The sequence below is a fragment of the Pseudophryne corroboree genome, chromosome 4, assembly GCF_028390025.1.
Source record: "Pseudophryne corroboree isolate aPseCor3 chromosome 4, aPseCor3.hap2, whole genome shotgun sequence".
NCBI lineage: Eukaryota > Metazoa > Chordata > Amphibia > Anura > Myobatrachidae > Pseudophryne > Pseudophryne corroboree.
This window is the reverse complement of record NC_086447.1, coordinates 900213379-900238760: the sequence shown is the minus strand read 5'-3', so window position 1 is coordinate 900238760 and position 25382 is coordinate 900213379. Positions and strand designations below refer to the sequence as shown.

The 25382-nt window shown below is 45.2% G+C and overlaps 1 protein-coding gene across 1 annotated transcript in view; it reads right to left on the bottom strand.

The window, feature by feature from the left end:
* The window catches only part of LOC134911022 (phospholipase B1, membrane-associated-like), a 249524-nt gene that overhangs the window by 73876 nt on the left and 150266 nt on the right, over positions 1 to 25382 (bottom strand). Inside the window, exons 41-45 of the mRNA XM_063919415.1 lie at positions 22804 to 22905; positions 20151 to 20246; positions 14653 to 14724; positions 14364 to 14438; positions 3252 to 3315 (exon numbers count right to left, since the gene is read on the bottom strand). Coding sequence (XP_063775485.1) covers positions 3252 to 3315; positions 14364 to 14438; positions 14653 to 14724; positions 20151 to 20246; positions 22804 to 22905 — 409 coding nt within the window. The remainder of the gene's footprint in view (positions 1 to 3251; positions 3316 to 14363; positions 14439 to 14652; positions 14725 to 20150; positions 20247 to 22803; positions 22906 to 25382) is intronic.

Here is a 25382-nt window from a genome sequence, read left to right as displayed (position 1 = left end):
GATATAACAGCTCTGGTCAGTGTATATTGGGTACTAGACCATTCACTGTGTGATATAACAGCTCTGGTCAGTGTATATTGGGTACTACACCTATCACTGTGTGATATAACAGCTCTGGTCAGTGTATATTGGGTACTAGTCTACTCACTGTGTGATATAACAGCTCTGGTCAGTGTACAGTATATTGGGTACTAGACTACTCACTGTGTGATATAACAGCTCTGGTCAGTGTATATTGGGTACTAGAACACTCACTGTGCGATATAACAGCTCTGGTCAGTGTATATTGGGTGCTAGACTACTCACTGTGTACTATAAGAGCTCTGGTTAGTGTATATTGGGTGCTATACTCACTGTGTGATATAACAGCTCTGGTCAGTGTATATTGGGTGCTATACTCACTGTGTGATATAACAGCTCTGGTCAGTGTATATTGGGTGCTATACTCACTGTGTGATATAACAGCTCTGGTCAGTGTATATTGGGTGCTATACTCACTGTGTGATATAACAGCTCTGGTCAGTATATATTGGGGACTAGACCATTCAGTGTGTGATATAACAGCTCGGGTCAGTGTATATTGGGTACTATACTCACTGTGTGATATAAGAGCTCTGGTCAGTGTATATTGGGTACTATACTCACCGTGTGATATAACAGCTCGGGTCAATGTATATTGGGTGCTAGACTACTCACTGTGTGATATAACAGCTCGGGTCAATGTATATTGGGTGCTAGACTACTCATTGTGTGATATAACAGCTCTGGTCAGTGTATATTGGGTACTACTGCATACTCTCTATGTGATATAACAGCTCTGGTCAGTGTATATTGGGTACTAGACTACTCACTGCGTGATATAACAGCTCTGGTCAGTGTATATTGGGTACTAGACCACTCACTGTGCGATATAACAGCTCTGGTCAGTGTATATTGGGTGCTAGACTCACTGTGTGATATAACAGCTCTGATCAGTGTATATTGGGTACTAGACTACTCACTGTGTGATATAACAGCTCTGGTCAGTGTATATTGGATACTACACCTGTCACTGTGTGATATAACAGCTCTGGTCAGTGTATATTGGGTACTAGATCACTCACTGTGTGATACAACAGCTCTGGTCAGTGTATATTGGATACTAGATCACTCACTGTGTGATACAGTATAAAGCTCTGGTCAGTGTATATTGGGTGCTATACTCACTGTGTGATATAAGAGCTCTGGTCAGTGTATTTTGGGTACTATACTCACTGTGTGATACAGTATAAAGCTCTGGTTAGTGTATATTGGGTGCTAGACTACTCACTGTGTACTATAAGAGCTCTGGTTAGTGTATATTGGGTGCTATACTCACTGTATGATATAACAGCTCTGGTCAGTGTATATTGGGTGCTATACTCACTGTGTGATATAACAGCTCTGGTCAGTGTATATTGGGTGCTATACTCACTGTGTGATATAACAGCTCTGGTCAGTGTATATTGGGTGCTATACTCACTGTGTGATATAACAGCTCTGGTCAGTGTATATTGGGTGCTAGACTACTCACTGTGTACTATAAGAGCTCTGGTTAGTGTATATTGGGTGCTATACTCACTGTGTGATATAACAGCTCTGGTCAGTGTATATTGGGTGCTATACTCACTATGTGATATAACAGCTCTGGTCAGTGTATATTGGTTGCTATACTCACTGTGTGATATAACAGCTCTGGTCAGTGTATATTGGGTGCTATACTCACTGTGTGATATAACAGCTCTGGTCAGCATATATTGGGGACTAGACCATTCAGTGTGTGATATAACAGCTCGGGTCAGTGTATATTGGGTACTATACTCACTGTGTGATATAAGAGCTCTGGTCAGTGTATATTGGGTACTATACTCACCGTGTGATATAACAGCTCGGGTCAATGTATATTGGGTGCTAGACTACTCACTGTGTGATATAACAGCTCGGGTCAATGTATATTGGGTGCTAGACTACTCACTGTGTGATATAACAGCTCTAGTCAGTGTATATTGGGTACTACTGCATACTCTCTATGTGATATAACAGCTCTGGTCAGTGTATATTGGGTACTAGACTACTCACTGCGTGATATAACAGCTCTGGTCAGTGTATATTGGGTACTAGACGACTCACTGTGCGATATAACAGCTCTGGTCAGTGTATATTGGGTGCTAGACTCACTGTGTGATATAACAGCTCTGATCAGTGTATATTGGGTACTAGACTACTCACTGTGTGATATAACAGCTCTGGTCAGTGTATATTGGGTACTACACCTGTCACTGTGTGATATAACAGCTCTGGTCAGTGTATATTGGGTACTAGTCTACTCACTGTGTGATATAACAGCTCTGGTCAGTGTACAGTATATTGGGTACTAGACTACTCACTGTGTGATATAACAGCTCTGGTCAGTGTATATTGGGTACTAGACTACTCACTGTGCGATATAACAGCTCTGGTCAGTGTATATTGGGTGCTAGACTCACTGTGTGATATAACAGCTCTGATCAGTGTATATTGGGTACTAGACTACTCACTCTGTGATATAACACCTCTGGTCAGTGTATATTGGGTACTACACCTGTCACTGTGTGATATAACAGCTCTGGTCAGTGTATATTGGGTACTAGTCTACTCACTGTGTGATATAACAGCTCTGGTCAGTGTATATTGGGTACTACAACTGTCACTGTGTGATATAGCAGCTCTGGTCAGTGTATCTTGGGTACTACACCTGTCACTGTGTGATATAACAGCTCTGGTTAGTGTATATTGGGTGCTAGACTACTCACTGTGTGATATAACAGGCCGGGTCAGTGTATATTGGGCACTACACCTGTCACTGTGTGATATAACAGCTCTGGTTAGTGTATATTGGGTGCTAGACTACTCACTGTGTGATATAACAGTGCCTCCCTGTAGGTATAGGCGTCAGGCAGGTGGGTTAGGGTTAGGTTTGGGGGGGGGGGTGTTAGAGTTAGGCTGTGGTGAGGGTGGTTTAGGGTTAGGCAGGGGGATAGGGTTAGGTTTACCCCTTACCCCTGTCAGTCTTCTCATTAGTGGGATCCCAGGGTCAGTATTAAAACCGCTGGGATCACGTGCACCGGTATATCTTACTGATTTCTGTGATATAACAGCTCTGGTCAGTGTATAATGGGTGCTAGACTACTCACTGTGTCAGTATATTTTGGTCAGTATGGACACAGGGGACCAGGAAAGTCAGGATTTCTCACCTGATGTGGGAACGTTGTCAGAGATTGGCATGACACCATAGCACTCCATGTCACTGCCCCAGTTCTACATCACAGGAGGAAACACAGGTTATTATATTGACAGCAGGAATTACAGCACATTATCAGACTGCAGTAAGGGGGTAATTCCAAGTTGATCGCAGCAGGATTTTTTTAGTAGTTGGGCAAAACCATGTGCACTGCAGGGGAGGCAGATTTAACATGTGCAGAGAGAGTTAGATTTGGGTGTGGTGTGTTCAATCTGCAATCTAATTTGCATTGTAAAAATAAAGCAGCCAGTATTTACCCTGCACAGAAATAAAATAACCCACCCAAATCTAACTCTCTCTGCACATGTTATATCTGCCTCCCCTGCAGTGGACATGGTTTTGCCCAACTGCTAACAAAAATCCTGCTGCGATCAACTTGGAATTACCCCCCAAATACAGGAGCAATATCACCTTGAATGCAGCACTCTGACATGTTACCTGGGATAGTTTAGATTTTATGCAGAATTCCAGGACTTGTACTGCATATATTCTATCTATCTATCTATCTATCTATCTATCTATCTATCTATCTATCTATCTATCTATCTATCTATCTATCTATCTATCTATCTATTGCACCTTACATCTATAAATTTATCTCATATTTAACTCCTGTGGCACTATCTCATATCTATCTCCTATGTATGGATCTATCTCATATCTATCACCTAAATATGGATCTATCTCATATCTGTAGATATATCTCATATCTATCCCCTATTTCATATCTACTGTATCTCACATCTATAAATCTTATCTCCTATCTGTGGATCTATCTCATATCTATCTCCTATCTAAGGATATTTCTCTATCGTCCTAAGTGGATGCTGGGGTTCCTGAAAGGACCATGGGGAATAGCGGCTCCGCAGGAGACAGGGCACAAAAAAGTAAAGCTTTACTAGGTCAGGTGGTGTGCACTGGCTCCTCCCCCTATGACCCTCCTCCAGACTCCAGTTAGATTTTGTGCCCGAACGAGAAGGGTGCAATCTAGGTGGCTCTCCTAAAGAGCTGCTTAGAGAAAGTTTAGTTTAGGTTTTTTTCTTTACAGTGAGTCCTGCTGGCAACAGGATCACTGCAACGTGGGACTTAGGGGGAAAGTAGTAAACTCACCTGCATGCAGAGTGGATTTGCTGCTTGGCTACTGGACACCATTAGCTCCAGAGGGATCGAACACAGGCCCAGCCGTGGAGTCCGGTCCCGGAGCCGCGCCGCCGACCCCCTTGCAGATGCTGAAGCGTGAAGAGGTCCGGAAACCGGCGGCTGAAGACTCCTCAGTCTTCATAAGGTAGCGCACAGCACTGCAGCTGTGCGCCATTTTCCTCTCAGCACACTTCACTGGGCAGTCACTGAGGGTGCAGAGCGCTGGGGGGGGGCGCTCTGAGAGGCAAATATAAACCTTATACAAGGCTAAAAATACCTCACATATAGCCCATAGGGGCTATATGGAGATATTTAACCCCTGCCTGACTGGAAAAATAGCGGGAGAAGAACCCGCCGAAAAAGGGGCGGGGCCTATCTCCTCAGCACACGGCGCCATTTTCTGTCACAGCTCCGCTGGTCAGAACGGCTCCCAGGTCTCTCCCCTGCACTGCACTACAGAAACAGGGTAAAACAGAGAGGGGGGGCACATTAATGGCTATATATATATATATTAAAGCAGCTATAAGGGAGCACTTAATATAAGGATATCCCTTGTATATATAGCGCTTTGTGGTGTGTGCTGGCAGACTCTCCCTCTGTCTCCCCAAAAGGGCTAGTGGGTCCTGTCTTCATTAGAGCATTCCCTGTGAGTTTGCGGTGTGTGTCGGTACGTGGTGTCGACATGTATGAGGACGATATTGGTGTGGAGGCGGAGCAATTGCCAAATATGCAGATGTCACCCCCCAGGGGGTCGACACCAGAATGGATGCCTTTATTTGTGGAATTACGTGATGGTTTATCTTCCCTTAAACAGTCAGTTGAGGACATGAGGCGGCCGGACAATCAATTAATGCCTGTCCAGGCGCCTCAAACACCGTCAGGGGCTGTAAAACGCCCTTTGCCTCAGTCGGTCGACACAGACCCAGACACGGGCACTGATTCCAGTGACGACGGTAGAAATTCAAACGTATTTTCCAGTAGGGCCACACGTTATATGATTTTGGCAATGAAGGAGACGTTACATTTAGCTGATACTACAGATACCGTAAAACAGGGTATTATGTATGGTGTGAAAAAACTACAAACAGTTTTTCCTGAATCAGAAGAATTAAATGACGTGTGTGATGAAGCGTGGGTTGCTCCTGATAAAAAGTTGATAATTTCAAAAAAGTTATTGGCATTATACCCTTTCCCGCCAGAGGTTAGGGCGCGCTGGGAAACACCCCCTAAGGTGGACAAGGCGCTCACACGCTTATCCAAACAAGTGGCGTTACCCTCTCCTGAGACGGCCGCACTTAAGGATCCATCAGATAGAAAGATGGAAGTTATTCAAAAGAATATATACACACATGCAGGTGTTATACTACGACCAGCTATAGCAACTGCCTGGATGTGCAGTGCTGGAGTAGTTTGGTCAGAATCCCTGATTGAAAATATTGATACCCTAGATAGGGACAATGTTTTACTGTCGTTAGAACAAATAAAGGATGCATTTATCTATATGCGTGATGCACAGAGGGATATTTGCACACTGGCATCTCGGATGAGTGCTATGTCCATTTCAGCCAGAAGAGCCTTATGGACACGACAGTGGACAGGCGATGCGGATTCAAAACGTCACATGGAGGTTTTGCCGTATAAAGGGGAGGAGTTATTTGGAGTTGGTCTATCAGACTTGGTGGCCACGGCTACTGCCGGGAAATCCACTTTTTTACCTCAAGTCACTCCCCAACAGAGAAAGGCACCGACCTTTCAACCGCAGCCTTTTCGCTCCTACAAAAATAAGAGAGCAAAGGGCTTGTCGTACCTGCCACGAGGCAGAGGAAGAGGGAAGAGACACCAACAGGCAGCTCCTTCCCAGGAACAGAAGCCCTCCCCGGCTCCTGCAAAAACCTCAGCATGACGCTGGGGCCTCTCAAGCGGACTCGGGGACAGTGGGGGGCCGTCTCAAAAATTACAGCGCGCAGTGGGCTCACTCGCAGGTAGACCCCTGGATCCTGCAGATAATATCTCAGGGGTACAGGTTGGAATTAGAGACGGATCCTCCTCATCGTTTCCTGAAGTCTGCCTTACCAACCGTCTCTTCCGAAAGGGAGAGGGTGTTGGAAGCCATTCACAAGCTGTACGCTCAGCAGGTGATAGTCAAAGTACCCCTATTACAACAAGGAAAGGGGTATTATTCCACTCTATTTGTGGTACCGAAGCCGGATGGCTCGGTAAGGCCTATTCTAAATCTGAAGTCCTTGAACCTCTACATAAAAAAGTTCAAGTTCAAGATGGAGTCACTCAGAGCAGTGATAGCGAACCTGGAAGAAGGGGACTTTATGGTATCCTTGGACATCAAGGATGCGTATCTACACGTTCCGATTTACCCCGCACACCAGGGGTACCTCAGGTTCATTGTTCAAAACTGTCACTATCAGTTTCAGACGCTGCCGTTCGGATTGTCCACGGCGCCTCGGGTCTTTACCAAGGTAATGGCCGAGATGATGATTCTTCTTCGAAGAAAAGGCGTATTAGTTATCCCATACTTGGACGATCTCCTAATAAGGGCAAGGTCCAGAGAACAGCTGGAGACAGCTTTAGCACTATCTCAAGAGGTGCTAAGACAACACGGGTGGATTCTGAATATTCCAAAATCCCATTTAATCCCGACAACTCGTCTGCTGTTCCTAGGAATGATTCTGGACACGGTTCAGAAAAAGGTTTTCCTTCCAGAGGAAAAAGCCAAGGAGTTATCCGATCTGGTCAGGAACCTCCTAAAACCAGGAAAAGTGTCAGTACATCAATGCACAAGAGTCCTGGGAAAAATGGTGGCTTCTTACGAAGCAATTCCATTCGGCAGATTCCATGCAAGAATATTCCAAAGGGATCTGTTGGACAAATGGTCAGGGTCGCATCTGCAGATGCACCTGCGAATAACCCTGTCACCAAAGACAAGGGTGTCACTTCTGTGGTGGTTGCAGAAGGCTCACCTATTAGAAGGCCGCAGATTCGGCATTCAGGATTGGATCCTGGTGACCACGGACGCCAGCCTGAGAGGCTGGGGAGCAGTCACACAAGGAAGAAACTTCCAGGGAGTATGGACGAGTCTGGAAAAGTCTCTTCACATAAACATTCTGGAACTAAGAGCAATCTACAATGCTCTAAGCCAGGCGGAACTTCTCCTGCAAGGAAAGCCGGTGTTGATTCAGTCGGACAACATCACGGCGGTCGCCTATGTAAACAGGCAGGGCGGCACAAGAAGCAGGAGTGCAATGGCAGAAGCTGCCAAGATTCTTCGCTGGGCGGAGAATCACGTGATAGCACTGTCAGCAGTGTTCATCCCGGGCGTGGACAACTGGGAAGCAGACTTCCTCAGCAGACACGATCTTCATCCGGGAGAGTGGGGTCTACATCCAGAAGTCTTCAACATGTTAATAGACCGTTGGGAAAGACCAATTGTAGACATGATGGCGTCTCGCCTCAACAAGAAACTGGACAAATATTGCGCCAGGTCAAGAGATCCACAGGCAATAGCTGTGGACGCACTGGTAACTCCTTGGGTGTACCAGTCAGTGTATGTGTTTCCTCCTCTGCCGCTCATACCAAAGGTATTGAAGATCATACGGCAAAGAAGAGTAAGAACAATACTAGTGGTTCCGGATTGGCCGAGAATGACTTGGTATCCGGAACTTCAAGAGATGCTCACGGACGAACCGTGGCCTCTACCTCTGAGAAGGGACCTGCTACAGCAGGGTCCCTGTCTTTTTCAAGACTTACCGCGGCTGCGTTTGACGGCATGGCGGTTGAACGCCAGATCCTAAAAGGGAAAGGCATTCCAGAAGAAGTCATTCCTACCTTGATTAAGGCACGGAAGGAAGTCACCGTGAAACATTATCACCGCATTTGGCGAAAATATGTAGCGTGGTGCGAGGATCGGAGGGTTCCGACGGAGGAATTCCAACTGGGTCGTTTCCTACATTTCCTGCAATCAGGATTATCTATGGGTCTCAAATTGGGATCCATTAAGGTTCAAATTTCGGCCCTGTCAATATTCTTCCAAAAAGAATTGGCCTCTGTCCCTGAGGTCCAGACTTTTGTCAAGGGAGTACTGCATATACAGCCTCCTGTGGTGCCTCCGGTGGCACCGTGGGATCTAAATGTAGTTTTAGATTTCCTCAAATCCCATTGGTTTGAACCATTGAAAAAGGTGGATTTGAAATATCTCACATTGAAAGTGACTATGTTACTAGCCCTGGCCTCTGCCAGGAGAGTATCTGAATTGGCGGCTTTATATTATAAAAGTCCTTATCTAATCTTCCATTCGGATAGGGCAGAACTGCGGACTCGTCCGCATTTTCTCCCTAAAGTGGTATCAGCATTTCATCTGAACCAACCTATTGTGGTGCCTGCGGCCACTAGCGACTTGGAGGACTCCAAGTTGTTGGACGTTGTCAGAGCCTTAAAAATATACATTGCAAGGACGGCTGGAGTCAGAAAATCTGACTCGCTGTTTATATTGTATGCACCCAACAAGTTGGGCGCACCTGCTTCTAAGCAGTCGATTGCTCGTTGGATTTGTAACACAATTCAACTTGCACATTCTGTGGCAGGCCTGCCACAGCCTAAAACTGTAAAAGCCCACTCCACAAGGAAGGTGGGCTCATCTTGGGCGGCTGCCCGAGGGGTCTCGGCATTACAACTCTGCCGAGCAGCTACGTGGTCGGGGGAGAACACGTTTGTAAAATTTTACAAATTTGATACCCTGGCAAAGGAGGACCTGGAGTTCTCTCATTCGGTGCTGCAGAGTCATCCGCACTCTCCCGCCCGTTTGGGAGCTTTGGTATAATCCCCATGGTCCTTTCAGGAACCCCAGCATCCACTTAGGACGATAGAGAAAATAAGAATTTACTTACCGATAATTCTATTTCTCGGAGTCCGTAGTGGATGCTGGGCGCCCATCCCAAGTGCGGATTATCTGCAATACTTGTACATAGTTATTGTTAACTAATTCGGGTTATTGTTAAGGAGCCATCTTTAAGAGGCCCTTTCTGTTGTCATACTGTTAACTGGGTTTAGATCACAAGTTGTACGGTGTGATTGGTGTGGCTGGTATGAGTCTTACCCGGGATTCAAAATGCCTCCCTTATTGTGTATGCTCGTCCGGGCACAGTACCTAACTGGAGTCTGGAGGAGGGTCATAGGGGGAGGAGCCAGTGCACACCACCTGACCTAGTAAAGCTTTACTTTTTTGTGCCCTGTCTCCTGCGGAGCCGCTATTCCCCATGGTCCTTTCAGGAACCCCAGCATCCACTACGGACTCCGAGAAATAGAATTATCGGTAAGTAAATTCTTATTATCTCATATCTACTTTATCACCTCATCTATAAATCTATCTCATGTATATCTCCTATCTATGGATCTATCTCATATCTATCTCCTATCTGTGGATTTATCTCATATCTATCTCATATCTATGGATCAATATCTATCTCATATCTAGAAATCTATCTCATATTTATCTCCACTCTATTGATCTATCTCCTCCTATGAATCTATCTCATATCTATCTCTTATCCATGGATATATCTCATATCTAAGGATATATCTAATATCTACTGTACTGCGCATCTATAAATCTATGTTATATCTATCTCCTATCTGTGGATCTATAGTCTATCTATCTCCTATCTTTGGATTTATCGCATATATATCTCCTGTCTATGGATCAACATTTATATCATATCTAGAAATATATCTCATATGTATCTCCTATCTATTGATATATCTCCTATCTATGGATCTATCACTGATCCATGGATTTATCTCATATCTATCCTCCTATCTATGGATCTATCTCCTATATATCTCTCCTATCTATGGATCTATCTCATATCTATCTCCAATCCGTGGATCTATCCTCATATCTATCTCTTCTATCTATGGATCTATCTCATATCTATCTCCTATCTTTGGATTTATCGCATATATATCTCCTGTCTATGGATCAACATTTATATCATATCTAGAAATATCTCTCATATGTATCTCCTATCTATTGCTATATCTCCTATCTATGGATCTATCTCTGATCCATGGATTTATCTCATATCTATCCTCTTATCTCATATCTATCTCCAATCCGTGGATCTATCCTCATATCTATCTCTCCTATCTATGGATCTATCTCATATCTATCTCCTACTGTATTTGTGGATCTATCTCATATCCATCTCCTATCTATGGATCTATGCCATATTTATCCCAAATCTATGGATCTATCTCCTTTCAATGGGTCTATCTCATATCTATCTCCTACCTAAGGATATATCTCATATCTATCTCCTATCTGTGGATTTATTTCATAACTATCTCTTCTCTTTGGATTTATCTCATATCTATCTCCTACAGTATCTATGGATCAATATGTATTCTATCACATATTTTTATCCTATCTATGGATATATCTTCTATCTATGGATCTATCTGTCTCATATCTATCTCATATCTATCTCCTGTGGACCTGTTTCATATATATCTCCTATCTATGGATCTAGCTCCAATCTATGGATCTACTGTATCTCAAATGTAGGAATCTATCTAATATCTATGGACCTAGCTTCTATCTATCTATCTATCTACTGCTCCTTTCACATCGCAAACCCGGGTCAGATCCGGGATTTGAACACGGCTTCAACACGCCTCCGACCAGGGTAAGAGACGTTCACATCGAAATATTGACCTGGGTTATTCCCGGGTTATTGCTGTGTTGGTGTCTTTTTGCTAAACCTGGGTCACCCATGTGAAAACCAGTGTGATGTCTTTTTAAAGGGACTTGATTGGTTCCCAGTTTTCAACAAGTAAGGGGGGGGGGGGGGGCTGGGGAATGCTCACAGTATTTCTTTTTACGTATTTCTCAGTATTCTTCTCACGTATTTTTTCTTCACGCCTGATCCGCAGCAACTCCCTGACTTCCTCATCACTCCAGTGTGCCATGGCTAATGAGGTCCAAAGGAGTGCAGACCTAGGTCCAAAGGAGTGCAGAACTAGGTCCAAAGGAGTGCAGAACTAGGTCCCAAGGAGTGCAGAACTAGGTCCAAAGGAGTGCAGAACTGGTCCAAAGGAGTGCAGAACTGTGCAGATTGCTTTCCAACACGTGTGCTCGCAGTGCAGTACAGTAAACAGACCTCAGCTGACTGGAAACAACCAATCAGCGCTATTTCTTCAGAGGTGGGTCGAATATCCCGGGACTGTAGCTTTTTAGTGCACAATAATCCGGGTCCAACACATGTTCAACCCTTCTTTTAACCCGGAAAGAAATACCAGGTTGGACATTCCGGGATATTCAGTTTGGCGCTTTCACACCGCACCTCGACCCGGGTCGACTCGGTAACAACCCGGTAAAAAGCCAGGTTATTTTTGCGATATGAAAGGGGTATACTTCATGTTGCACCATTGTAGCAAATCCATAGCTCTAAGCAAAATAAGGACAATGGAAAACCCCACAGAACACAATACAGCATATATGTATAAATTAGTGATGTGCACCGGCAATTTTTCAGGTTTTATGTTTTGGTTTTGGATTTGGTTCCGCGGCCGTGTTTTGGATTCGGACGCGTTTTGGCAAAACCTCCCTGAATATTTTTTGTCTGAACACCTCACAATATTATTTTTAGTCCTAAAATTTGCACCGAGGTCGCTGGATGACTAAGCTAAGCGACCCAAGTGGCCGACACAAACACCTGGCCCATCTAGGAGTGGCACTGCAGTGTCAGACAGGATGGCAGATTTAAAAAATAGTCCCCAAACAGCACATGATGCAAAGAAAAAAAGGAGGTGCACCAAGGTCGCTGTGTGACTAAGCTAAGCGACCCAAGTGGCCGACACAAACATCTGGCCCATCTAGGAGTGGCACTGCAGTGTCAGACAGGATGGCAGATTTGAAAAATGGTCCTCAAACAGCACATGATGCAAAGGAAAAAAAGAGGTGCACCAAGGTCGCTGTGTGACTAAGCTAAGCGACCCAAGTGGCCGACACAAACACCTGGCCCATCTAGGAGTGGCACTGCAGTGTCAGACAGGATGGCAGATTTAAAAAATAGTCCCCAAACAGCACATGATGCAAATAAAAAAAAGAGGTGCACCAAGGTCGCTGGATGGCTAAGCTAAGCGACCCAAGTGGCCGACACAAACACCTGGCCCATCTAGGAGTGGCACTGCAGTGTCAGACAGGATGTCAGATTTAAAAAATAGTCCCCAAACAGCACATGATGCAAAGAAAAAAAGAGGTGCAATGAGGTAGCTATGTGACTAAGCTAAGCGACCCAAGTGGCCGACACAAACACCTGGCCCATCTAGGAGTGACACTGCAGTGTCAGACAGGATGGCAGATTTAAAAAATAATCCCCAAACAGCACATAATGCAAAGAAAAAAAAGAGGCGCAATGAGGTAGCTGTGTGACTAAGCTAAGCGACCCAAGTGGCCGACACAAACACCTGGCCCATCTAGGAGTGACACCGCAGTGTCAGACAGGATGGCAGATTTAAAAAATAATCCCCAAACAGCACATGTTGCAAAGAAAAAAAGAGGTGCAATGAGGTAGCTGTGTGACTAAGCTAAGCGACCCAAGTGGCCGACACAAACACCTGGCCCATCTAGGAGTGGCACTGCAGTTTTCTAGCGAGAGGATGAGTGCTTCCATCCTCATGTGAATCTGAACCACTAGCCATGAACATAGGCCAGGGCCTCAGCCGTTCCTTGCAACTCCGTGTCATAAATGGCATATTGGCAAGTTTACGCTTCTCATCAGACGCTTTTAATTTTGATTTTTGGGTCATTTTACTGAACTTTTGTAGTATACTTGACGACACAGAGGTAGAGCAGTGGACTACTGTACCGTACTGCTATATAAATACTGGTGGTCAGCAAAATTCTGCACTGTCCTCCTACTATATACTGCGCACAACTAAAATGCAGCACAGGTATGGATACATAGTATACTTGACGACACAGAGGTAGAGCAGTGGACTACTGTACCGTACTGCTATATATATACTGGTGGTCAGCAAAATTCTGCACTGTCCTCCTACTATATACTGCGCACAACTAAAATGCAGCACAGGTATGGATACATAGTATACTTGACGACACAGAGGTAGAGCAGTGGACTACTGTACCGTACTGCTATATATATACTGGTGGTCACAGCAAAATTCTGCACTGTCCTTCTACTATATACTGCGCACAACTAAAATGCAGCACAGGTATGGATGCACTAGTATACGTAGATATTTGCAAGCACACTGAGCACAGATATTTGCAAGCACACTGAGCACAGATATTTGCAGCACACTGAGCACAGATATTTGCAGCACACTGAGAACAGATATTTGCAGCACACTGAACACAGAAACTGAGAGAACGCAGCCACGTCCTCTCGCTATCATCTCCAAAGCACGAGTGAAAATGGCGGCGCCGCGCGGCTCCTTATACAGAATACGAATCTCGCGAGAATCCGACAGCGGGATGATGATGTTCGGGCGCGCTCGGGTTAACCGAGCAAGGCGGGAAGATTCGAGTCTGCCTCGGAACCGTGTAAAATGGGTGAAGTTCAGGGGTGTTCGGATCCCGAGAAACCGAACCCACTCATCACTAGTATACATATATTGTACAAGTAGAAATTTGCCTCATCCCGCATTTGACAGCAAATGTATATGTTCCTGGTCTTGACTCAACCTCACTACACAGCAGCATGTACTATATGACCGCCGCCACCCCAGCTCTAGTCATAGTTTGTAGGTGCAGGGCTGATTGGCGTTCCATTCTGGAAAAGCAGAACATGACAGATGTGTTGCTGGAACATCACAGCTTTGCATACTGCCCTGTTCTGCCACACACCCTACTAACAATGGAGACAGCTCAGTAATATTACAGTAACATTACATCGACAGGTTTCGGTGTTGGTTGTATGGGATAACTGAAGTCGCTGTTTTTGTGTGTCCTCAGGAAGGGCTGCGCCTAAAACACAAAAGAAAACATACAGTATATAATAATGAGAAACAACTGGTGGAGTATGTTACATACAGTTGGGCACGTTCCCAGCTTCAGTCCTATTCATTTTACTGCTCTCCCAAACATTTTGTTCTGTAAGTATCCCACCACCACCCATTATAATATAACATAGTTATTATCATAATCCCACTAATCATTGCACACTAAAGACCTTAATTACCTGTGTTGGACAATGAAGAGGAACACTGGCTACAAAATCCATGGTGTCTGTTTTGCTACCAAGGGGTTCAAGCTGGGGGAAAAAAAAAGGCGGAGGTACAGTATGAATTTACGGATAGACTGATATGTCAATAACTTCCTTTCCTTTACTTATGCTGTTCTGTTATAGGTTGATCTACAGTATGTTTGCTTCTCTTCTAATGGATTTCAGAAACCAATCAGAGTTCAATTACACTAAATGAACTCTGATTGGCTCCTTGAGTTTATACTACAACCAATTAGAGAGCAGATTTCTTGTGATCGATGCAACCAATCAATGCACTTGTCAAAGGGCGTGATCCTTATATATGGTAGCATAACAGGGTTATGAGTGTAGTGATAGGTACATACTGTATACCCAGCATGCCCTTACAGATCTGGCTCCTGGAACCAGCAAATCATCCTGCAACCAGCCATCCGGCACCAGGAGAAGCAGGTTGAATGGTGGACCTGATCCACCTTACTATTGCTTGTTTGTACTTCTTATAGAACCAACATATTGTTACTCAGTCTTCCAAATACTGGGTGTATCTTCAGAGCTCTAATCACGTCCTGATTAAAGTGGAAACAGGAGACTACCTCAGGATGAAAAGACAGAGTTGTTTGTAATACTGCTCTATCACTATTATAGACTAAGAAACGAAACCACAGGACAGAACCCCGAATTCCAATTCCCGTTTAGCTGATGCAATAGCAAGAAGGAAAGAACTTCTGATGTCATCAATATAAGCCTAGTCCAACTTTTTTTTTAGGATGCATTGGAAGTGGAGGAAGGAGATAGGTCAACCTGAAGTCGAGACATCCACTAAAGATGCCATCGAGGCCCTGGACCTGAAGCAGAATGTGGGCACCTTGTTGCGGTACTGTTGTTAATCTGTCTCCCAATAATCGGCACCACAAACAGGTTTGCGTAAAACCCCTTGCCGCATTGCAGTAGTGGTACTGGAACAATGACGTGGGACTGGATAACTTTTGGATAGCCTGTTGCAACGTAACTTGCATAGCCTCCAAAGCTGGTAAGCTTGATTTGAAAAATCGTTGGGAGGGGGTACTGTCGAACTACAGCTCGTAGCCCTGAGAAACGAGGTCTCTGACCTAGGTATCCTGGCAGGAAGTCTCCCAGACGCGGCTGAAGTGATGCAGTCGAGCTCCCACCTCGAGATCCCCTCGAGGTGGGTGGGCACCGTCATGCTGAGGCCTTAGTGGAAGCAGAACCGGTGGAGGCATCTCTGGCCTTCGATTGAAATCTGTGAGACCAAAAGGACTGGACAGACGGCCCTGGATAGGAGCGTCTCATCGGCGGGTCCCCAGAGGGGAGAAACGTGGATTTTCCTGGCGTAACTTTGGAAATCCAGGTATCCAATTCAACCCCAAAAAGCCATTCCCCAGAAAAGGGGAGGGATTCCACACTACATTTGAATTCTGCATCCACAATCCTCTGACGCAACCACAAGGCCCTGTGCGCCGACACTGCCATGGCAGAAGTCCGAGCATTAATGTTCTCCATCTTCTTGAGAGAATCACAGAGGACACAGGTAGTGTCCTGAATGTGCTTCAGGAGGGTTACCATAGTAACTAAGGGCATATCTCCCCAGAGGCCCCCCTGAATTTGAGTGTCCCAGGAATGAATGGCATCCAGCAACCCGCAATGACCGGACTTTGTGCTATACCGGCTGCTTTGTATATAGACTTTAGTGTAGTCTCTATCTTCCTATCCCCAGGATCCTTCATGGTAAAGGAACCCAGAGCAGGCAGCACCGCCTTTTTAGACAGGCGAGAGACTGAGACATCCACCCCAGGGGTTCCTCCCAAAATTTTCTACCTTCAGGAGCAAACGGGAAAGTGCGCAAAAACTTTCTGAACACTTGGAATTTTTTGTCTGGTTTTTCCAGGCCTGTTTGGATAAGTCATCTAACTCTGTAGAGTCAGGGAAAGTGACATTAGACTTGTTCTGTACAAAGAAAAACGACTGCTGTGATGCAGTGTCCTCTAGAGGGAGCTTTAACACGTCCCTTATAGCCAAAATGAGGGGTTCAATACCCTGAGCATAATCGGGATCCCCACTAATGGGATCCAGGTCATCCCCATCATCATCTGCATCAGATAGTAGGGTAGGTAACCCACGCTTCTGTGGTCCTGCATGACAGGGGGGGGGGGGGGGGGGGGGCTGAGCATCTGCCCTAGCAGCTAAATCAGCAACAGCCTGTTGTAGTAGCTGAGTTTTCTGCACTTTAGCAGTGAGCTAGGATGGCATATCAGACATCATAGTCTTAAGAGACCCAAACAACTGGGGGTCGGGACCCTCTCCCCCAGCCCCTTTACTGATTTGTGAATATTGACTGCATTGTTCGCATGAAACAGAATCAGTAGATAATGGAGAGAATCTAGTGTGACATACACCATACTTGCCTACTCTCTCAGAAAGGTCGGGAGGCTCCCGAAAATTGTGTGTCACTCCCGGCCCCCCGGGAAAGTGGGCAAGTATCCTGCACCCCCGCGCGCACGGGCACCCGCTCCTTGCGCATCCCTTTACAGAGGAGAAGCAGACGGGACGATGACGCGATTCGCGCTAAATCGCATCATCGTAGCCCCGCCCCCCACTTCACAATGCCGGTAATGGGGCATTGAAAAGTGGTGGGCGGGGCTACCTCCTGGAGGGAGCAGCAGAAAAGTAGGCAAGTATGACATACACTGCACAGCTTGTGTTAACCCATGTTTCACAGTAAACACAATAACATACACAGATAGTTAGAATGCAAGCCTGCCCTACTGTATGTGAGAGGAGACACAGAGAGAGAAGGACACCAGCACACCCTGAGCTGCACAGCCCCAGTGAGGCTGTCAGCTCTCTATGAGACAATAAACACTAACAATTATTGTCCTAAATAGGATCAAGTTAGTGTATACAAGCGGCTCTCCCCCTTTGCTACACCCTATACCAGATATCCAGCATGTCTGAGGAGTCAGGAAGTGCTGTGTGTGCTGTATATGGCTGCAGAAAGAAGAGGAAGTTGCCAAAACATCTCAGGTCCCGCTCTGAGGTAACTCCGCCCCTCCAATGGCGCCGGAGTTACATATATAGATTATACTGGCAGTCTCCTAGTTAGCTTAAAACATCACACAAGTGCTAGTCAAGCCTTTTGTGCCAGTTCTACACGGGGATCTTAACAGGACTCCCCTGGAGGGTCCCGTAGGCCGTGCCCGTGGTCAGCCGCACGTTGAAGTGGGGGACCCCCCCTAGCAGGGCCCCCAGTTTGCTCCACCGATGTCACCGATGTCACCACCGATGTCACCTTCAGGCAGCGTTAGGGGTGTGCGGCGTGCTGCGGCTGTGACAGCCAAGGCGCAGTGCCCCGCTGAACAACAACCCCTCAGGACGGTGGTACTGCAGCGGGGAAGCGTCTCTGACACCTTACAGAGGCCGGTGACCCCCCCCCCCCCCAACTCCCACGGTGCAGGTATGCTGTTGCCTAGACAGCATACCGAAAATAATAAAAGTTTAAAAGAAACTGAAGAAAACTCTCAGGAGCTCAGATATGTGCATCCTCTCCTGAGGGCACTTTTTCTAAACTGCCTGTGTGAGGGGGCATAGAGGGGAGGAGCCAGCACACCCAGTTGAAGAAATTTAAAGTGCACCGGCTCCTTTGGACCACGTCTATACCCCATCGTACTAGTTTCCCCCAATATGCCTTATGGATGCTAGAGGAATAGAGTTTAGGCTCTGGACCAATGGTTTTGTAGATGTTTTGGAAACATATATGTACAGGCTTGAGGATGTAGCAGAGTTTCTGTGCATGCCAAACATACAAACGGTATGCAGTTATATTCCCGACTGCCATTAAAATGCTGACGGTCGGAATCCCGACCACCGGCCAGAAACCTCCCTTGGGTTGTGGTCCATGCCACCACCCAAAGGGGAATAGAACCTTGGTCGCCACCAGGCCTGAAGTGTGGCAAACACAGCAAACCTGGGAGAGGACATGCTGCGCTCGAGGTTGGGATTCCAGCTGTTAGGACTCCGGCTGTTAGGGTTCCAGGGTCAGCATTTTGACCGCCTGGATCCTGTCAGTCGGGAAATCATACTGATCCCCTACAAACAGCCCAGTTACTTAACCAGTGGAGTGGTTTTATTGAAGTTAAAGCAGGCCGTACTCACTGTTATACACACTGATAGATGGAGTGCAGCTGGGTGTCAGACATCTCACCAGCCTGTGAGTGTATGGCGGTACCGGGTAGTGGTGTAGGATGTTGGAACAATGTCTTAAACAGCAGAAGATAATCACAGGTCTCATTGGAGTTAAGTGGAAGACTACTGTCTTCTGTGGCACTCTCACAGACTGAAGATGACTCTGCACATGGTCATTAGTAGCCTTGGTAGCCATCTTGGTACAGGGAATGAAGCTTCCCTGGAGGAGTAGCAACATGGAGTCTGCACAGTAGCACACTCCACTTTGAACAAGATGAAGTGTCAGTGCCCATCATCCCATGAGACTTGCATACACTGTTCCACAATCCAAGTGTGGGCAACCTTTGCATAAATTTTCCTTCTGTGGCCACCATCTGGAAGACTAACGTATGTCTGGTATATGATGTCATCTTGATATGTTGAGCAGCTAATTAAAAATGGCTTTGGACTAGTTACTGAAATTGTTGTTGTGGCATTTCTGAGAGAGTAATTGTCTACTAATTGTAATTGTCCGATGAAACCATTGCAGCTAAGCAGATCTATGTAGTGTGCAACCACACATCCAATCCCATGTAGCCATGTACTACATATATCTTAGCTGCAGTGGTTTCATCTGACAATTACAACTAGCTTCACATAATTAGAATTACCATGGTTCCACCATAGGTGTCTTACTGTGGTGTATAAGGTTGTGAGTTCAAGTACTGGGTATGGAATGCTGAGCAATGTACAGTATGTTTTGAATATAGGGCATTGTACATGAATGACAAGGCACTTAAATAACACTATTAGTTGTTGCTCACAAGTTAAGTGTATCAATATGTTTTTGATGGTTTGGTGTTCCATACTTGGGGTGTTCTGAAAGTACAGTATGTGTAATATGCCGACTGCACCTTAGACTATGCTGTGAGATGTATAATATGCTTAGCATGAGACAGTACTGTATACTGGGACTGAGGATGAATTTCTCTCCACAGTACTTTAACAGGGTCTTCACATACTTTCTAATGCACATACTGGCCCACTGTTTGGCCCCTGCCCATATAACCACTCCCATAAATGGACGGCAGGATTTTGCTGTGTAACTCGTTTGCAAGAGTAAATACTGTACAATGGGTGCTATGACTCTCACGTAAAAGGGTTTGACAGTGCATCTCTATCTCCTAACTAGGGCCACAGCCACCTCCATCCCCAAGAAACCCCTGTAGATACAGCTCTAAATACATGACAGAGCACCTGGTGTACAACCAGTTCTATCTCACAGCTATCTTTACCATGTTGTTCCAGAGCATCCTGGCCAGTTGAGAATGAGCCTTCTGGCTGAGGTGGAAGCAGTCTGGGGCGAGGTAGGATACATCAGGGGTCCCATTCTGAGAAACAAGCAGATAGTCAGCAATACTGCTATATAAAGTGACCATATAAACAGAGATCCAAGTCTAGTTTATCATTTGAAATTACTCTTATTTGAACACAAAGGGGGAGATTCAAATTATTGAAAAGTGAGTTGGGAGTCTGTTTTTTCCTATCTAATAGACAGGAAAAAAACACACCCAACCGACTTTTCAAACATTTGAATTCCACCCAAAGAGTAAAGGAAAAAATGAAACATTGCTCTGTATAATAAGTAACTAAGGGGGACATTTACTAAGCAGTGAAAAGAGTGGAGAAGTGAGCCAGTGGAGAAGTTGCCCCATCAACCAATCAGCAGCTCTGTATCATTTTATAGTATGCAAATCCTAGATGTTACTTCAGTGCCGATTGGTTGCCATGGGCAACTTCTCCACTGGCTCACTTCTCCACTCTTATCACTGCTTAGTAAATGTCCCCCTAAGTCGGGTTTATACTACCAGCGATTTGCGGTTGTGATGTTCAGCTGCGCACATTATGGTACAGCAACATCGCATATTTTCCTCTGCACCTCTACAAGGTGATATTGGTGGTTGTAAGGTGCCAGGGAGATATTTGGGATGCTGACACCTTGAGCTATTGCTACTAATTGTATTGCCCAAGTGATACAAAAGGACTCTATATTACTGTTCAAAACTGAGCAGCAGTCAGCTTTCTGGCTCCCGTACACTGGGGGTAATTCAGACTTGATCGTAGATGTGCTAAATATCAGTTACTCTGACATGCGGGGGGTTAGAAAGTTACAGTGCCTTGCTAAAGTATTCACTCCCATTTGCTTTTTTTCATGTTTTGTTGCCTCACAACCTGGAATTAAAATGGATTGTTTGAAGGTTTGCATCATTTCATTCACAGAACATGGCTACAACCTTGAAGATGTTTTGTTTTGTCTTTTTAATTGTGAAGCACACAACAAATAGGACAAAATAACAGAAAACTTCAGTGTGCATAACTGTTCACCCCTCCCCCTAAAGTCAGTACTTTGTAGAGCCACCTCTTCCGGCAATTACAGCTGCATGTCGCTTTGGATAAGTCTGTATGATCTTGCCACATCTTGCCACTGGGATTTTTGCCCATTCCTCAAGTCAAAACTGCTCCAGCTCCTTCATGTTGGGTGGTTTCCGCTTGTGAACAGCAATCTTCAAGTCTGACCACAGATTCTCAGTTGGATTGAGATCTGGGCTTTGACTAGGCCATTCCAACACATTTAAATGTTTCCCCTTAAACCACTCGAGTGTTGCTTTAGCAGTATGCTTCGGGTCATTGTCCTGCTGGAAGGTGAACCTCCGTCCCGGTCTCAAATCACAGGCAGACTGAAACAGGTTTTGCTTGAGAATATCCCTGTATTTAGCACCATTCATCTTTCCCTCGACTCGAAACAGTTTCCCAGTCCCTGCTGCTGAAAAACATCCCCACAGCAGGACGCTGCCACCACCATGTTTCACTGTGGGGATGGTGTTCTTGGGGTGATGGGATGTGTTGGGTTTGCACCATACATAGCGTTTTCCTTGGTGGACGAAAAGTTCAATTTTAGTCTCATCTGACCAGAGCACCTTCCTCCATACATTTGGGGTGTCGTCCACATGCCTTTTGGCAAACTCAAAACGTGCCTTCTTATTTTTAACACTATGTAATGGCTTTTTCTGGCCACTCTTCCATAAAGCCCAGCTCTATGGAGTGTACGGCTTATTGTGGTCACATGCGCAGATACACCAGTCTCTGCTGTGGAACTCTGCAGCTCCTTCAGGGTTACCTTTGGTCTCTGTGCTGCCGCTCTGATTAATGCCCTCCTTGCCTGGTCTGTGAGTTTTGGTGGCCGGCCCTCTCTTGGCAGGTTTGTTGTGGTCCCATGTACTTTCCATTTGAAGATGATGAATTTGATGGTGCTCCGGGGGATCATCAAAGATTTGGATATTTTTTTTATAACCCAACCCTGACTTGTACTTCTCAATAACTTTGTCCCTGACTTGTTTGGAGAGCTCCTTGGTCTTCATGGTGTGATGCCTCTTGCTTAGTGGTGTTGCAACCTCTGAGGCCTTTCTGAAAAGGTGTGTTTACACTGACAGATCATGTGACACTTAGATTACACACAGGTGGACTTCATTTCACTAATTATGTGACTTCTGAAGGTAATTTGTTGCACCAGAACTGTTGAGGGGCTTCATAGCAAAGGGTATGAATACATATGCACATGCCAATTTTCAAAGTTTTATTTATAAAAATTATTTTTTATATATATTTTTCTCATTTCACTTCACCAACTTAGACTATTTTGTGCAGATCCATCACATAAAATTCTGACAAAAATAATAATTTAAATACCGGCTGTAATGTAACAAAATAGATAAAAAGCCAAGGTGGGTGAATACTTTAGCAAGGCACTGTACGTAGCTCTTCAGTAGAACCAGGTGTCATATCTTCAGTAGGTCAAAACAGAATAAAAACGTATCTGTCTATAATTCACACAGTGTATGAAGAAAGATGTATATCTGTATGCACACATATAAACATATATAGGATTACCGGGAGATGTGGGATCTTGGTGTGATGGAAGAATGGCTGCAGGACCACCGTGAAGTCCTCTTTATCATATTTTCCAGAATAAACCAAATGTTGGAGACTTTGCTGTAATTTTAGGAAAAAAATATGTTACTGGTTACATACAGTATTGGGGTGCACTATATAGCACTGTCACACAGTATTGGGGTGCACTGTATAGCGCTGTCACACAGTATTGGGGTGCACCATATAGCGCTATCACACAGTGTCGGGGCACACTGTATAGCGCTGTAACACAATATTGGGATACACTATATAGTGCTGTCACACAATATTGTGGATTACTTTATAGCGCTGTCACGCAGTATTGAGATACACTATGTAACGCTATCACACAGTATTGGGGTACACTGTATAGCGCTGTCACACAGTATTGGGCTCCACTATATAGCGCTGTCACACAGTATTGGGGTACACTATGTAGTGCTGTCATACAGTATTGGGGTACACTAGTGCTGTCACACAGTATTGGGGTACATTATATAGCACTGTCACACAGTATTGGGGTACACTATATAGTGCTGTCACACAGTATTGGGGTACACTATATAGCACTGTCACACGGTATTGGGCTACACTATAGCGCAGTCACACAGTATTGGGGTACATTATATAGCACTGTCACACAGTATTGGGGTACACTATGTAGTGCTGTCATACAGTATTGGGGTACACTAGTGCTGTCACACAGTATTGGGGTACATTATATAGCACTGTCACACAGTATTGGGGTACGCTATATAGTGCTGTCACACAGTATTGGGGTACACTATATAGCACTGTCACACGGTATTGGGCTACACTATAGCGCTGTCACACAGTATTGGGGTACATTATATAGCACTGTCACACAGTATTGGGGTACACTGTATAGCGCTGTCACACAGTATTTGTATACACTATGTAGCGCTGTCACACAGTATTGGGCTACACTATATAGCGCTGTCACACAGTATTGGGGTACACTATGTAGTGCTGTCACACAGTATTGGGCTACACTATATAGCGCTGTCATACAGTATTGGGGTGCACTTAATAGCACTATCACACAGTATTGGGGTACACTGTATAGCGCTGTCGAACAGTATTACAGAACACTATATATCGCTGTCACACAGTATTAGAGTACACTGTATAGCGCTGTCACACAGTATTGGGGTACACTATATAGCGCTGTCACACAGTATTGGGCTACACTATGTAGCACTGTCACACAGTATTGGGGTACACTATATACGCTGTCACACAGTGTTAGAGTACACTGTACAGCGCTGTCACACAGTATTGGGCTACACTATGTAGCACTGTCACACAGTATTGGGCTACACTATGTATCACTGTCACACAGTATTGGGGTACACTATGTAGCGCTGTTACACAGTATTGGGCTACACTACATAGCGCTGTCACACAGTATTGGGGTACACTATATAGCACTGTCACACAGTATTGGGGTACACTATATGGGATGCACTGTATAGCGCTGTCACACAGTATTGGGGTACACTGTATAGCGCTGTCACACAGTATTAGAGTACACTGTATAGCGCTGTCACACAGTATTGGGCTACACTATATAGCGCTGTCACACAGTATTGGGCTACACTATGTAGCAATGTCACACAGTATTGGGGTACACTATGTAGCGCTGTCACACAGTATTGGGCTACACTATATAGCGCTGTCACACAGCATTGGGGTACACTATATAGCACTGTCACACAGTATTGGGGTATACTATATGGGATGCACTGTATAGCGCTGTCACACAGTATTGGGGTACACAGTATAGCGCTGTCAGAGTATTGGGGTACACTGTATAGCGCTGTCACACAGTATTAGAGTACACTGTATAGCGCTGTCACACAGTATTGGGCTACACTATATAGCGCTGTCACACAGTATTGGGCTACACTATGTAGCAATGTCACACAGTATTGGGGTACACCATGTAGCGCTGTCACACAGTATTGGGCTACACTATATAGCACTGTCACACAGCATTGGGGTACACTATATAGCACTGTCACACAGTATTGGGGTATACTATATGGGATGCACTGTATAGCGCTGTCACACAGTATTGGGGTACACTGTATAGCGCTGTCACACAGTATTAGAGTACACTGTATAGTGCTGTAACACAGTATTGGGATACACTATATAGCGCTGTCACACAGTATTGTGGATCATTTTATAGCGCTGTCACACAGTATAGAGATAAACTATGTAGCGCTGTCACACAGTAGTGGGCTCCACTATACAGCGCTGTCACACAGTATTGGGGTACACTATATAGCACTGGCATACAGTATTGGGGTACACTAGTGCCGTCACACCGTATTGGGGTACACCATATAGCACTGTCACACAGTATTGGGGTACACTATATAGCGCTATCACACAGTATTGGGGTACATTATATAGCACTGTCACACATTATTGGGGTACACTATATAGCACTGTCACACATTATTGGGGTATGCACTATATAGCACTGTCACACATTATTGGGGTATGCACTATATAGCACTGTCACACAG